The sequence below is a fragment of the Pecten maximus genome, chromosome 13, assembly GCF_902652985.1.
Source record: "Pecten maximus chromosome 13, xPecMax1.1, whole genome shotgun sequence".
Classification (NCBI taxonomy): domain Eukaryota; kingdom Metazoa; phylum Mollusca; class Bivalvia; order Pectinida; family Pectinidae; genus Pecten; species Pecten maximus.
The window spans coordinates 7,226,652-7,244,985 of NC_047027.1; the positions used below are offsets into that span (position 1 = coordinate 7,226,652).

Sequence of the window (18,334 nt, forward strand, 5' to 3'; positions counted from 1 at the left end):
CTTCATTCGTGGGCGCTGAGCCCGGAAGCGTTTATTCTGTATAAGCAGTCCTACTATATGAATTTCCGCTCTAAAAACGGAATGGTTTTCAACATGGAGACATTGACGTAGAACCATTCGTTATCGTACACTTATCAAATAAACTCCGTTTAAGCTGTACAAGACTTTCAAGACTAAACGTGGGTTTCTCAACAACATGCGGAAATTGATGGCAGTGTAACTTATAAATAAAAACATTCTCAGAATCAGACATATATTTAGTGTAAGGTGCGGTTTATTTGAATTTCCGTCATATACCGGATAATATCTACCGGCCATATCTTTGATGATCGTAAACCAAACCTAGAAAAGGGGTGAAGGTACACGTACTAACCTCAGGAAGTCTATTTATGGTTCTAATATATATTCATCTGATAATACGAAGAAATACACGTGTATCCCAAGCTGTTATTACACGTATCTTATCCTGTTAACACGTGTATCTCATACTGTTGACACGTGTATCCCATCCTGTTAACACGTGTATCCCATCCTGTTGACACGTGTATCCCATCCTGTTGACACGTGTATCCCATCCTGTTAACATGTGTATCCCATCCTGTTAACATGTGTATCCCATCCTGTTAACACGTGTATCCCATCCTGTTAACATGTGTATTCCATCCTGTTAACACGTGTATCCCATACTGTTAACACGTGTATCCCATACTGTTAACACGTGTATCCCATACTGTTAACACGTGTATCCCATACTGTTAACACGTGTGTCCGATACTGTTAACACGTGTATCCTATACTGTTAGCACGTGTATCCCATACTGTTAACACGTGTATCCATACTGTTAACACGTGTATCCCATACTGTTAACACGTGTATCCCGTACTGTTAACACGTGTATCTTATACTGTTAACACGTGTATCCCATACTGTTAACACGTGTATCCCATACTGTTAACACGTGTATCCCATGCTGTTGACACGTGTATCCAATACTGTTGACACGTGTATCCCATCCTGTTAACACGTGTATCCCATCCTGTTAACACGTGTATCCCATCCTGTTAACATGTGTATTCCATCCTGTTAGCACGTGTATCCCATACTGTTAACACGTGTATCCATACTGTTAACACGTGTATCCCATCCTGTTAACACGTGTATCCCATCCTGTTAACACGTGTATCCCATCTTGTAAACACGTGTATCTCCCATACTGTTAACACGTGTCTCCCATACTGTTAACACATGTATCCTATACTGTTAACACGTGTATCCCATGCTGTTAACACGTGTATCCCATCCTGTTCACACGTGTATCCCATACTGTTAACACGTGTGTCCCATACTGTTAACACGTGTATTCCATACTGTTAACACGTGTATCTCATACTGTTAACACGTGTATCCCATCCTGCAAACACGTGTATCCCATACTGTTAACACGTGTATCCCATACTGTTGACACGTGTATCCCATCCTGTTAACACGTGTATCCCATCCTGTTAACACGTGTATCCCATCCTGTTAACATGTGTATTCCATCCTGTTAACACGTGTATCCCATACTGTTAACACGTGTATCCCATACTGTTAACACGTGTGTCCGATACTGTTAACACGTGTATCCTATACTGTTAGCACGTGTATCCCATACTGTTAACACGTGTATCCATACTGTTAACACGTGTATCCCATCCTGTTAACACGTGTATCCCATCCTGTTAACACGTGTATCCCATCCTGTTAACACGTGTATCTCATACTGTTAACACGTGTATCCCATCCTGTAAACAGGTGTATCCCATACTGTTAACAGTTAACACGTATTAACATGTACATTGTAACATACCTGTATCATTGTATTCCTGTAACATACCTGTATCATTGTAATCCTGTAATATCCTGTATTATGTAATCCTGTAACATACCTGTATCATTGTATTCCTGTAACATACCTGTATGATGTAATCCTGTAATACACCTGTATTATGTTATCCGGTAACATACCTGTATCATTGTATTCCTGTAACATACCTGTATCATGGTAATCCCGTAATATACCTCTATTATGTAATTCTGTATTATACCTGTATTATGTAATCCTGTAATATACCTGTATTATGTAATCATGTAACATACCTGTATTATGTAATCCCGTAATATACCTGTATTATGTAATTCTGTAATATACCTGTATTATGTAATCCTGTAATATACCTGTATTATTTAATCCCGTAATATACCTGTATTATGTTATCCTGTAACATACCTGTATTATGTAATCCGGAAACATACCTGTATTATGTAATCCTGTAATATACTTGTATTATGTAATCCTGTAACATACCTGTATTATGTAATCCCGTAATATACCTGTATTATGTAGTATGTAATCCTGTAATATACCTGTATTATTTAATCCCGTAATATACCTGTATTATGTTATCCTGTAACATACCTGTATTATGTAATCCTGAAACATACCTGTATTATGTAATCCTGTAATATACCTGTATCATGTATTATGTAATCCTGTAATATACCTGTATTATGTATTCCTGTAATATACCTGTGTCCATGTAATCCTGTAATATACCTGTATCATGATAATCCTGTAATATACCTGTATTATGTAATCCTGTAATATACCTGTATTATGTAATCCTGTAATATACCTGTATTATGTAATCCTGTAATATACCTGTATTATGTAATCCTGTAATATACCTGTATCATTGTATTCCTGTAACATACCTGTATTATGTAATCTTGTAACATACCTGTATCATTGATATTCCTGTAATATACCTGTATCATGGTAATCCTGTAATATACCTGTATCATGTAATCCTGAATCATACTTGTATCATATAATCCTGTATACCTGTATTATGTAATCCTGTAATATACCTGCATTATGTAATCCTGTAATATACCTGTATTATGTAATCCTGTAACATACCTGTATTATGTAATCCTGTAATATACCTGTATTATGTAATCCCGTAATATACCTCTATTATGTAATTCTGTAATATACCTGCATTATGTAATCCTGTAATATACCTGTATTATGTAATCCTGTAACATACCTGTATTATTTAATCCTGTAATATACTTGTATTATGTAATCCTGTAATATACCTGTATTATGTATTCATGTAATATACCTGTATTATTTAATCCTGTAATATATCTGTATTATGTTATCCTGTAACATACCTGTATTATGTAATCCTGAAACATACCTGTATTATGTAATCCTGTAATATACCTGTATTATGTAATCCTGTAACATACCTGTATTATGTAATCCTGTAATATACCTTTATTATGTAATCCTGTAATATACCTGTATTATGTAATCCTGTAACATACCTGTATCATGATAATCCTGTAATATACCTGTATCATTGTATTCCTGTAACATACCTGTATCATTGTATTCCTGTAACATACCTGTATCATGGTAATCCTGTAATATACCTGTATCATGGTAATCCTGTAATATACCTGTATCATGGTAATCCTGTAACATACCTGTATTATTTAATCCTGTAATATACTTGTATTATGTAATCCTGTAATATACCTGTATTATGTATTCTGTAACATACCTGTATTATGTAATCCTGTAATATACCTGTATTATGTAATCCTGTAATATACCTGTATCATTGTAATCCTGTAATATACCTGTATCATTGTATTCCTGTAACATACCTGTATTATGTTATCCTGTAACATACCTGTATTATGTAATCCTGTAATATACCTGTATTATGTAATCCTGTAATATACCTTGTATTATGTTATCCTGTAATATACCTGTATTATGGTAATCCTGTAATATACCTGTATTATGCAATCCTGTAACATACCTGTATTATGTAATCCTGTAATATACCTGTATCATGTAATCCTGTAACATACCTGTATCATGATAATCCTGTAATATACCTGTATTATGTAATCCTGTAATATACCTGTATTATGTAATCCTGTAACATACTTGTATTATGTAATCCTGTAATATGCCTGTATTATGTAATCCTGTAATATACCTGTATTATGTAATCCTGTAATATACCTGTACCATTGTATTCCTGTAACATACCTGTATTATGTAATCCTGTAATATACCTGTATTATGTAATCCTGTAATATGCCTGTATTATGTAATCCTGTAATATACATATATTATGCAATCCTGTAATATACCTGTATTATGTAATCCTGTAATATACCTGTATTATGTAATCCTGTAATATACCTGTATTGTGTAATCCTGTAATATACCTGTATTATGTAATCCTGTAATATACCTGTATTATGTAATCCTGTAATATACCTGTATTATGTATTCCTGTAATATACCTGTATTATGTAATCCTGTAATATACCTGTATTATGTATTCCTGTAATATACCGGTATTATGTATTCCTGTAACATACCTGTATTATGTAATCCTGTAATATACCTGTATTATGTAATCCTGTAAAATACCTGTATTATGTATTCCTGTAACATACCTGTATTATGTAATCCTGTAACATACCTGTATTATGTAATCCTGTAACATACCTGTATCATTTTGTAGGATACCCGAAAAGTGGAATGTCAGCCAGTGTCAATGTTACACAACAAACAAGTGTTTCCTAGTGATGGATTAAATCTGAAATTTGTATGTTAGATATATATATAGAGCTTTAAATGATTTTCAATTTTATTTGCTTTGTTGTGATATTTTGCTACCGTTTGCCTCCAACAGTTAGATAATGTTTACTAATGACACGGCAGAGTCCACGTGGCCAGCATCATTAGCTCGGCTTTGTGGCTTGGGTAACCAAGGATACTACAGCCACTAGAAGTGTGTAGATGCAGAGTTTGCCATGGCGACCATCCATCACATATAGCTATCACTCTCACCTGCCTATGGACCAGAGGACAAAGGACAGGTAGACTAGCAATCATACCTGACAATCGGCCTTTGGTCTATGTGATAATAGTGCTGGTATGGGATTTTCAGATCGATATATCGATAGAGGACAGCCATCGGGTACTGTACTTTGATATGTTTACGTGTATGGTGAGTTCGTGTCATTCTCGCTGACAATATCACACACATCACAGCTGTTCTCTGAGCATTCCCACAATCCAAACCACGAGAGTCGCTTGTGTTAATTCAACAATTCGTCACCTACAGAGTCGCACCAATGAATCCTAGAACGGAGCCGTGTTCCACTTGGCAACAATTCCTCAATTAGATTTGCATATTGCGTATTTATGATGTCAGACCATCTTGCAATCTGAATGGATATTCTTGTCATTTGTAATTAAACGTTGTTTTAAAGATCATCACCAATCGAGAAGTTAAAAAGGGAATTCCAAGTTGGATATCTAGAATTAACCAATGTTGATAGACATCTGTTACATTACTGAGATTTTCTGAGAAAATGGGAAACGGGTCTTCTATAGATACGTCTAAAACGATCTACCTGTCAATAGCTGGCAAAGGCGAAAAGGTAAGTAATTTATATATACTTATAAAAAAGGTAAGTAATTTATATATACTTATAAAAAAGGTAAGTAATTTATATATACTTATAAAACTGGAAGTGTATGGAGAAGCTGAATGTTAGATCTTGTAAGTATTTTTATCTTGATGTAAGTGTTTGTATACTCATGTATAATATGTTGTCAGCATTACTAAACCTATATCATGTCCATGAAGAAACCGGAACTTGCCTCTTTATGTAAAGGTTCTTTAAATTCCGGAAACTTATACATTGTCAGTCAAACTGGACATATATAAATATTTTTTGTAAAACAACTCTATTTACGCTACACGTCGTGAAATACTAATACATAGGGTGAATAAATATACACAGTCCATCAATCTGTATGTACTGTTAACTTATATGGTATTCTTTTTTTACAATTTACGATCATCGTTCTCTTTATTTCCTCCAAATAATGAAGATTTCAGCAACAGAATATTGTTATTTTCTCAAACGTACAGTTAAAGCTCGTGTTTTATTATTATTTTTTTTTAGAAAAATATCTAACTCGGGTGAAAATTAAAGAAATACCATCTACAACAACCATTCGTTGTGTAACCTCTATATCTTGTACCAAACATCGGGGATCTGTCTAAACATGTGGTTTTCCCTGTTGGTTGTGATGTAACTAACTGATTAGTTGTTAATTAATCAAGAGTTGCTACTTTTCCGAAACAGAGTAAATACAGATTGAAAGAAAAAATAGGCTGTTGTGTATCTTTTATTAAAAAAAAAATCAACAAAAAACAAAAAACAAAAACAAAGCAAGAAAAGGCTGTTGTATATCTTTTATTAAAAAACAAAACAAAACAAAAACAAAAAACAAAACAAGAAACAAGAAAAAAATAAAAAAAAACTTACATTCTTTACGCTGTTACCAGTCTCCAAAACTTTGAACTTTTCCTTCATCATTCAAATTTAAACTAAATAAATAGGTGATAGATTGTTAATCGCGTCCGGACGAAATGATCACGTGTTCCGCAACTCTCTATCATCATGTGACTTTCGGTCACATACACGATCATTTGTAGGCGCTATGATTTTTTGATTTATCAGTTTCGTGGGTTGAAAAGACATTTCTTTATACCGTGTGTGCTAAAATTTGCATTTTTGGGAAATACTGATAATTGTGTGCTGCCAATATCGTGCTTGTATTTTAAGACACTGACCATGTATAAATTTTATCCTGCATCAGTCATAAAAAAATAATCATTTTGAAGTGAAACGGTATCAACAATAATCCACTAATCGAATCGACGCACTTGCTCGGATTCCAAAATACAGCTATTTTCCATCACTGCCGTATACAGCACACAGATTTTTTTGTCTTGCTAAAATTTAAGATTACAAAACAATATCAACCTATTACATCTGTATCTACTACATAAACTGGTCCAATCCTCGAGCTCGGTTTGCTCAAAATTTGTAGAACATAAAATACCAAACAATCTGAATGGCTGTAAAATACCCCTTGATAAAAGGGGGCAGCCGTTTAGTATAAACAGAAACTTTTGAAATATATATCGTATATTTTAGAATTAAAACGTATTTTTTTTAGCAAAGGTGAGTGAGAAATGGGCAGCCGGGTGGCGCTTGCCTCCTTTAGGGCCAGTATGACATAGTTCTCGCTCTCCCTTGCTTAAAATTACGTTTTAATTATAAAATATATGATATATATGTTAAACGTTTTTTGTTTATATGCTGGGTGTATTCCGATAATGCGGTGGCAGCTGCAGGATGAATAAGACGACATGTATTAGGATTAGGATTACATGTATATCGGATTAGGATTACATGTATATAGGATTAGGATTACATGTATATAGGATTAGGATTACATGTATATAGGATTAGGATTACATGTATATAGGATTAGGATTACATGTATATAGGATTAGGATTACATGTATATAGGATTACATGTATATAGGATTACATGTATATAGGATTAGGATTACATGTATATAGGATTAGGATTACATGTATATAGGATTACATGTATATAGGATTAGGATTACATATATATAGGATTAGGATTACATGTATATAGGATTAGGATTACATGTATATAGGATTAGGATTACGTGTATATAGGATTAGGATTACGTGTATATAAGATAAGGATTACATGTATATAGGATTATGATTACATGTATATAGGATTACATGTATATAGGATTACATGTATATAGGATTAGGATTGCATGTATATAGGATAAGGATTACGTGTATATAGGATAAGGATTACATGTATATAGGATTACATTCATATAGGATTAGGATTACATGTATATAGGATTAGGATTACATGTAGATAGGATTAGGATTACATGTATATAGGATTAGGATTACATGTAGATAGGATTACATGTATATAGGATTACATGTATATAGGATAAGGATTACATGTATATAGGATTAGGATTACATGTATATAGGATTACATGTATATAGGATTACATGTATATAGGATTAGGATTACGTGTATATAAGATAAGGATTACATGTATATAGGATTATGATTACATGTATATAGGATTACATGTATATAGGATTACATGTATATAGGATTAGGATTGCATGTATATAGGATAAGGATTACATGTATATAGGATTACATTCATATAGGATTAGGATTACATGTATATAGGATTAGGATTGCATGTATATAGGATAAGGATTACATGTATATAGGATTACATGTATATAGGATTAGGATTGCATGTATATAGGATAAGGATTACATGTATATAGGATTACATTCATATAGGATAAGGATTACATGTATATAGGATTACATGTATATAGGATAAGGATTACATGTATATAGTATTAGGATTACATGTATATCGGTTAGGATTACATGTATATAGGATTACATGTATATAGGATTACATGTATATAGGATTAGGATTACGTGTATATAGGATTAGGATTACGTGTATATAGGATAAGGATTACATGTATATAGGATTACATGTATATAGGATTACATGTATATAGGATTAGGATTACATGTATATAGGATTAGGATTACATGTAGATAGGATTAGGATTACATGTATATAGGATTAGGATTACATGTATATAGGATTAGGATTACATGTATATAGGATTAGGATTACATGTATATAAGATTACCTGTATATAGGATTAGGATTACATGTAGATAGGATTAGGATAACATGTAAATAGGATAAGGATTACATGTATATAGAATTAGGATTACATGTATATAGGATTAGGATTACATGTATATAGGATAAGGATTACGTGTATATAGGATTAGGATTACGTGTATATAGGATTAGGATTACATGTATATAGGATAAGGATTACATGTATATAGGATTAGGATTACGTGTATATAGGATTACATGTATATAGGATTAGGATTACATGTATATAGGATTAGGATTACATGTATATAGGATTACATGCATATTCGATTAGGATTACATGTATATAAGATAAGGATTACGTGTATATAGGATAAGGATTACATGTATATAGGATTACATGTATATAGGATTAGGATTACATGTATATAGAATTACATGTATATAGGATAAGGATTACATGTATATAGGATTAGGATTACATGTATATAGGATAAGGATTACATGTATATATGATTATATGTATATAGGATTAGGATTACATGTCTATAATATTACACGTATATACTATTACATACATATAATATTATATGTATAGGATTACATGTATATAGTGTGGGACAAACAGGTGAGTGAAATATGAAATCACCTGTCACGGAACAATGGAACCTCGCCCAGGAACAATAGAACCTCGCCCAGGAACAATAGAACCTCGTGATCGCCCACGAACAGTAGGAGCATGCGTTGTTTGAAGCGTACCCTGAGATCATACAAGTAATATTTACATTTCCACTGTGTGTTCTCTATATGAAGGTACTAGCAAAATTAGCGTTCATTCCTAGGTGAACAATTAACCTGCCGCGTATGAATACATACAGTACATTGTTGACGGTGCCACGTAGAATGCAGAAGTGTGAATATAAAATCGCGTTTGATTACACATGAAATAATGTTTTATCAACTTTAAAACTTGTTAATAATTGTAAAATTGAAGACAACATTTCAATATTTTTCTTTCATGATGATTAAAATAATGAATTTGTGTGGAACTATATTTTGTGTACTTGTGTACTTGATTACCTTTCCCGCCAAATTGGAACTATCTGTTACGCTGTTACAGCGATCATTCAGCTGTTTCGTCACTACGTATAACGAACGTAGAATACTGTTTCTATGATTTTTTTTCAAAGATCACGTTGAAAAATAGTTTTGAAATGTAAATATAAGAAATAATTGTTATTTTTTGTTGTTCACTGGTGTATGAACGGCATTTTTTGACAGATATTTCAACATGACGCGCTAACGCGCGTCATTTAAAATATCTGTCAAAAAATGCCGTTCATACACCAGTGAACAACAAAAAATAACAATTATTTCTTAATAGAACTCCTCTATCTACTCCATTATAAACAACACCGACACAAATACTACGTTTTGCCGACTAGCCTGCCGCGTAGAGTACGGTAGCCAGAGTTTATTTTAATTTTGCATTTTGAGCAAATTACAAATGTAACATGACCTCGCACGTATATATATACCCGTCCCTCGCTTCCACTCCTATCCTCATATGTGACGTTTATTGTAGAAATTGAAATTAAAGATCGATCCTGGGCTAAAAACCAGAGATAAAAACATATTTTTCTCAATAGTATGTTTCAGAATAAATCGTTCTTTTTGAAATATGTATATAAAAACCTCTGGAAAACCTTGGACTGATCCGGGATGGACAAAATTATGGAAACAAATGTTTTACCCCTAATCACCAAGATGTACAGCACATATAAAAAATATTCGGAAATTATACTATTACACAATAATTTTTTTTTATATATATATAACGAATACGAGTGCATTGCAAAACTTGTCAAGTTTTGGTGTTAACCGTACTCTGGGCAGCTAGATAATGATATTTCACCTTACAACAATACCCTATTTCACCTGTATCACGTGATCTATTACACGTACGAGCGAGTAGCACGAGCCGTTTATACAACATTTTCACGGCTTATACTAGCGAAACGCGGGAAAATTTAATTGTAGACCGATTACTTTTACAACACATATTATCACGGATATAAATACCATATCTTAACTAATGTACCTGACTGATTTACCTGATTTATAGAACTGATTTACCTGATTTATAGAACTGATTTACCTGATTTATAGAACTGATTTACCTGATTTATAGAACTGATTTACCTGATTTATAGAACTGATTTACCTGATTTATAGAACTGATTTACCTGATTTATAGAACTGATTTACCTGATTTATAGAACTGATTTACCTGATTTATAGAACCGATTTACCTGATTTATAGAACTGATTTACCTGATTTATAGAACTGATTTACCTGTTTTACCTCATTTTTACCTGGTTTACTATTACATCACAGATACCCATGATATATGTGTATATTATTACACAATGCGTTAGATTTTCCTTAACTGTACACATAAGCTCTATTTTGAAATATCGAACTGTTGTACGGTCAAGTGCGAACTACTGAACATATAGTCGTACACTTTCAAGCGTTTAAGTCACTCAGATGTCAACACTGCCAGACTACAGTCGACGTCTAGGCCTTCTAAGAGTGTTTTAGTGATTATACAATAAAACAAGTATACCATGGGTGTCTGTGCTGAAGTCCAGAATATTTGACCCCCGGTACTGGTCATCGACCTATATTATATTGCACGAGGCATCAGTACCGATGGTCAAATATTCTGGACTATTGCACAGACACCAATGGTATATTTAGAGACCGGAGTAACTACTGCAATCATATAGCCTCTAAACAATGATGTAGAATGTAACCGTATATCGTGTAAACATCTTTGACTCCGGTCCGTAATTGGCCGTCACGCGCTATGACGTCATATCACGACCATACTTGCATGGATTTTCTTCCGGACACCGTATTTACTTCTCATTTAGAAGGACCCCTGCCTGCTTCCATACAGGCCAACAAAAGCGGTTATTATGAGTTTATGGATGTGTTTCGTAATTTTTGTAGAATATAATGAGGTTGGTAAAGGTATTGATGACACTTCACACTATACCCCCGCTGGGTTGTTGAAGTGACAGGGTTATTACGATGGTAACGCTATTAAGGTGATTTATTGATACAACGCAGTTATCGTGGAGGTAGAGTTTTCTAGGTAGCGGGGTTATTACGATGGTAGGTTTGGTGTGGTGGCAGTGCTATTTCGACGTTAGGGTTAGGGTAATTGAGTTGACTGGGTTATTGAAGTGAATCGGTTAATTGAGACAATTTGGGTTGTGGAGAGACTGTGTCACATAGGTTATTGAAATGACCGGTTTAATAAGATGACTGAGTTATCGAGAGACTTGACCATCTAGGTGGCTTGGTTGTTGAAGCGACCGAGTTGATTGTGATGGTTGTGTTATCGAGAGACTGGGACAGCTATGTGGTTAGGTTATTGAAATGACTGGGTTAATTGAGATAGTTGGGTTATTTGGTGGCTGAGTTATTTAGATTACTGGGATATCTAGATCGTTTGGTTATCTCGGTCACTGGGATATCTAGGTCGCTTGGTTATCTCGGTCACTGGGATATCTAGGTCGCTTGGTTATCTCGGTCACTGGGATATCTAGATCGTTTGGTTATCTCGGTCACTGGGATATCTAGATCGTTTGGTTATCTCGGTCACTGGGATATCTAGGTCGCTTGGTTATAAAGGTCACTGGGATATCTAGGTCGCTTGGTTATAAAGGTCACTGGGATATCTAGGTCGCTTGGTTATAAAGGTCACCGGGATATCTAGGTCGCTTGGTTATCAATATTGCTGGGTTTTTGAGGTCGCTGGGTTATTGTACATAAAGAAGTTGATTACGAATTCATTGCTGTCTTTTTAACATTATAAACTGCTTTAGATACGATATTGATCTAGACCTTTAAACAAAGTACTTGGTCGCCCTCTCATTAATCAACGACGACGTTTGATGTATTTGATCATGCTTCTAGAAAACTCGTCTAGATCAAATCGATTGCCAACTTGATTAATTGAATATGGCGAAAAAATGCCACAGTGACAGTGGAAATTCAATTCACATCAGACAGTACATCTCAAAATTAATTCAAATCATTAGCACATTTATTTTTGTTTTAATCTTTCCCCCAGCGATTTCAAGGTCATTTTTGCGCACCATGAAAAGCCTTTCGAGATTGGAATCAGAGAAGTGATATAGAGAATACCTAATCAGTGACTAAAACTGTATTCTTGCGAGGGTTAAGAAAGTAGTTCCGTCGAATCCATGCACGTGTTAAACTACAGCTGTTTTCCGTCACTGCTGTATACCGCAAACTGTGTTTCCCGACTATGGCAGTGCCAGGTGTAGGACAAATTAAGAAACAATATCTCTGGTAAACAGGTCTTTTGTTTTTGCATGGAAATAATTTTTACTCTCATCCATCTGTGACATCAGCTATATACGGAGTGAAACGTCATCAGAAGCCTTGGCTAGATGATATGTGTAGTACGGACGAGTTCCGTGTTGAGAATTGATTTGTATTCCTATCTCACAATTCAAATTAATTTTTGAAATCTGAAGTTCATTTTAATAATTATTTTATTTTTATTTCCATGTGTATTTAAAAATTTGTTCATGTAATTACTGTAAACATGGAATTAATCTACAAATTAAACACTTGTATAGGTTACAGAGGATACCTCTACAACTATACTGGACACCAATCGGAGTAATTTTGGTGTCAAATAAAGAATAATTCATGTCGTCTGTCAATACCGAAACTGGAAAAATAAGGAAAACGATTTTACAGAAATAGTACTAACAAATTGTTTAAATTGGGTAACTTTTGTTTAAAAATGAACTTTTTTCACTTAGTTTTGGATATGTGTGAGAAAATCAGCAAATGTATACAAGCAATATTAACAATAATTCGTCATTTATAAAGCAGATAGTTTTTAACCAACCCCAACAACACAAACATCATTTATTAGAGTCGTTCTCAAAATGTCATATATATAAACATGTTGTGGATAATGTTACACAACCTTTTTATCTTACCAAATATATTCATAAAAGATTTAGAATTTGTCTTACTAAGATACGTCTATCTGCGCATTGTTTAGCAATTGAAGCAGGTAGATATAATAAACTCCCAAGATTAAGACGGCTTTTGTAATACCAGACAACAAAAACGAAGATGAATATCATTTTATTCTCGGATGAAATAGTTAGAGAAATTTAAGGAAAAGGTACATCAAACTTTATTACTGGAACAACCCATCTGTATTTGAATTAATTCAGTTATTCAGAGAAGAAAATGTTAAGGAACTGTGTTCTCTAGGAAAATATATACATGAAGCTACTAAATTAAGAAATGATTACTAAACCAATTATTGATGTTATGATGTCTCATTCTCTATATGTTATGTACTGTTGTATACGCCATGTTGTAATTTATGTCATTCGTGTGCAATAGTTTTTTGTCATTGATAGGCCGTAAGGCCGAAAGCAATAAAACAATTGTTTTGAAAAACTGAGTAAAATTAGCCAATGCTTGGTCTCAATAAGTATATAACCAAGAAAAAGAGTAGGTGTGAAAGTGTTAAAAATCTTGCCATTGATAATATATTGTAGGTGTAACAAACATGCCCAGCTGTAAACAAACACCGCACCTGTACCGGTAAACGATATGTCATTCAGCTATGTAGTCTGAACAATAGTATTGTGTCCTTGCTTATATTATTATTGAATATTTCTCAAAATGGTTTCAATATTTCGGTATGAAATGTCACATTTTGTAAAAATAAATTAATAAATAAATAAATAGATAAAAAAACAACAACAAACATACTTTAAATTAAAATAGCCACTGGTTCAGTTTTTAACTGTGATTATGACACAAGATTTCAAGGAGGTCGATTGGCTGATTTTTATACAGGATGTTTCGTCCTAGGTCAGAGATGCCGAGGGCTTGCAATATTCAATTCAATCAAACTAATTGGTTGTAGGCATAACGGCTAGTGGTTACATATTATATACATGATAATGATGAGAAACATCGAGACAAAACTGGAGTACAAGACGAATAAATACAGCTCTTATTTTATTGACTTAAAATAAATTTGCCGAGACGGTTTACCACCTTGTAGGTATTGGTACATGTATATAGGTGGCGACCTCGGAACCTAAAAACAGGTAAAAGTAATGTAAAAATCGATAAAACGATGTGCTGTATAGAACCACTCGGAACTCCTCGGCTGTGCTGCACACACAATTTGAGTAGTTCCCAGTGGTATAGAACGACAGATGGCCTCAGACCACAATTATACTTCCAGGTCGTTGTACATAATGTAGTACGTACATATGGAAATTTCAGGACTGTTGCTAAATATCTTTTCCTGACTTACAAAATGTAGCTGTTACAGATATGGGCATACTTTTATCATATATTTATAGTGCAATATTTATTCTAGCGATATAATTTTGTTTTGACACCATTTCCATATTTGTTTGTGTGGCAGGACACAGGGAGTTATAAGGCTTGAGTAGTAATATTTGGTGATTTTACGGATTTCCCCACAATAAAGTGGGGTGGTTACACTTAAATATAAATATCTTTCTTAAATGCTTGTCATGAGGTACTTTCTAGCTCACTGTATTCAGCTTGAACAGTTCTACAATGTGATGTGAAAACAAGATTTGCTGCAAATTCTGAAATATTTTTTATTTTGATTTTTCTTTGGTAGAATAAAGAGGGAAATTAATTGAGGTCTGAGGCCAGATCGCCTTGCGTGTTCTCCGGAAACAATGCAAAGCTAAGCGTAAAAACGTGTTAGTCATAAATTCCGGATATATTGAAGTTGAGAAAACCTATTCGAATAAGACCTTATAAATTGTTATATATACTCTACAAATTAGAATAAATGGATTGAAAGATGAACCCGTGTAGGACATGTTTGTCCGGAGGCAATACATAGGCCCCTCAACCTTCGCGTCTTCTGACAAACAGTACAATAATACGTAAATGAATTACCTACATATATACATGTATATACACTAGTATACATGTAACATGTAATTCCGAGGAAGTAAACCGTTTTAATCATATCTGATCGTTTACCTGGTGAATCTGTTACATAATTAACAGAAATCTCGATCAGTAATATCGCTATATATTTTTGTTTGTATTATGTTTATTTGGAAGCATGCAGCCATTTTATAATGGGAATATAAGATTAAAGTTAAGTTAATTACCACTACAGGGTTGATGGCGATAATGGCTATATGTTCAGGCGGTGCCAAGACAGGCTGTGAAATTAAAATTTATATGTAAAGATCATCAAATATAATCCTGTTTATTTAAGTCATCCCTGAACACCAGATATGTTTGTTACGATAAAATATCTATTATTTATGTGACAAAATAAGTTTGTTTTGAAGTAAATATCGGTCGTTATGACAACGATACATTGTTTGCGACATATGTTAATTAATAATTCACAGCACGTCTTGGCACCGCCTTTACATTTGTCCATTATCGTCATCATTCTGTCAAAACCACATTAACTTCTAGATGTATTCCATGAATCGCGTTAACGATTCGCGATAAATATGTCCAGAAAGCCAATGTTGTTATGACCTCATGAATGTTGAAACAATAATTTTCATGCCTTATATTTATATTATTATTTTTTTTTATTTTATCTGTTAAAGCACCCAATAATAGTGATAAAAAAAGTGCATTTTTTCATGTTATTTTCGCGGAAAAGTTCTTGGCGCGATCTTAGCAACCGTCATAACAACAACACAAACAAAATGTAGTTCAACTACAATAATTATTCTGTGAGGTTTTTGGAGTGATTTTTATGTTTTAAACTTTCAGAAGACCGTCATAACATTGTAAACATTTCATTGATCGTGTTTATTTAAAAGAATACGAGAAGAAGAAAAAATCCGCCGGCGGAGAGTACTACCCGTGGTAATGCGGGCCCGAGATTACTACACACTGTGATGAGGCTAATGTTGTTATGAAAAATGATTACATTTTTCGCCAATGAATTCAAGCTTACTAAATGTAAATATTTGCGTATGGTCATTTATTTTGTGTATGGACGTAACTCAAAAATGGCTTAGGGGAGGAGATTCCTGACCGAAAACATGAAACTGTTTGAGGATGGGGATCTGACCAGGTCTGGTGTAATAGACGAGACTTATCCGATATTCTGACATATCTGACGGCATTTACTGGTAATTTAGTTTTAATATGGAGCAGTGTGATATATATAGAGATAATTATGAGATAACACGCACATACAGGTACAATTAGTATCACATTCTATTATACCGTTTATGTAACTCTCAGTATGTACGTCACACGGCTCCAGATCCCGCCAATGAGCTAATGATACACTGTGTACTTCCGCCATATGTGATTACCAAGGTAATCTTCAACATTTCAATGATCTGGATATATACCTGAGAGTCATGACCTACGACACGCTTGTAGGCGACAGCTATCGTGGTTACAGAATGTACTTTACGGATGACATGGAATGATGGAAAGATATGTTATTATATGATATATGATGGATTGCGAATTGGAAAATAATAATGGATTGTCATATTTTAGCCGCAACTTGGTAACGTCGTATAAATGTGTAGAAGCCCTTGTGTTGATTAAAGTGCCGGTATGTGGACAGTTCGGATGGTCTAGAGATCGCTGTACAGAAATACGCCAAACAACTATAGGACCATCACCCCTTAATCCATGGTCACAACAGGACATCCTGGTGTAACGTGCCTAATCAGACTTCGGTTAGGGCAACTCTTTGGATACTGAGTCGCCATAGCCCCCCCCCCCCCCCCCCCCCCAATCTCTACCCCTTTTTCTCTCCTGTCACTCCGTGCCATATATCTCATTCTACTACCATTTCTCGTCAACTGAAAGGCTGAAAGGCTGAAAGGCCGTACTAGGGAACGCCTGACCCGTAGGTAAATAATTAACATATAGTCGGAGGTAACCATGACAATGTACTGCTGGTCCACCTCGTCCTCTGTGATATACACTAGGTTATCAGTAGTCTACCCACCTCGTCCTCTGTGATATACACTAGGTTATCAGTAGTCTACCCACCTCGTCCTCTGTGATATACACTAGGTTATCAGTAGTCTACCCACCTCGTCCTCTGTGATATACACTAGGTTATCAGTAGTCTACCCACCTCGTCCTCTGTGATATTAGTACACTAGGTTATCAGTAGTCTACCCACCTCGTCCTCTGTGATATACACTAGGTTATCAGTAGTCTACCCACCTCGTCCTCTGTGATATACACTAGGTTATCAGTAGTCTACCCACCTCGTCCTCTGTGATATACACTAGGTTATCAGTAGTCTACCCACCCCGTCCTCTGTGATATACACTAGGTTATCAGTAGTCTACCCACCTCGTCCTCTGTGATACACACTAGGTTATCAGTAGTCTACCCACCTCGTCCTCTGTGATATACACTAGGTTATCAGTAGTCTACCCACCTCGTCCTCTGTGATATTAGTACACTAGGTTATCAGTAGTCTACCCACCTCGTCCTCTGTGTTATACACTAGGTTATCAGTAGTCTACCCACCTCGTCCTCTGTGATATTAGTACACTAGGT

The 18,334-nt window shown here is 34.4% G+C and overlaps 1 protein-coding gene across 8 annotated transcripts in view; it reads left to right on the forward strand.

The window, feature by feature from the left end:
* Nucleotides 1–4,950: 4,950 nt before the first annotated feature.
* LOC117341462 (high affinity cGMP-specific 3',5'-cyclic phosphodiesterase 9A-like) overlaps nucleotides 4,951–18,334 on the forward strand; it is an 86,294-nt gene continuing 72,910 nt past the window's right edge. For 4 of the 8 annotated variants that reach the window (XM_033903314.1, XM_033903318.1, XM_033903316.1 and 1 more), the window contains exon 1: nucleotides 4,952–5,527. In XM_033903314.1, the coding sequence (XP_033759205.1) occupies nucleotides 5,459–5,527 (69 nt within the window). In that variant the 5' untranslated portion in view covers nucleotides 4,952–5,458. Of the gene's footprint in view, nucleotides 5,528–18,334 lie in introns of all 8 variants that reach the window. The other 4 variants (XM_033903315.1, XM_033903321.1, XM_033903320.1 and 1 more) reach the window with 2 other exon arrangements.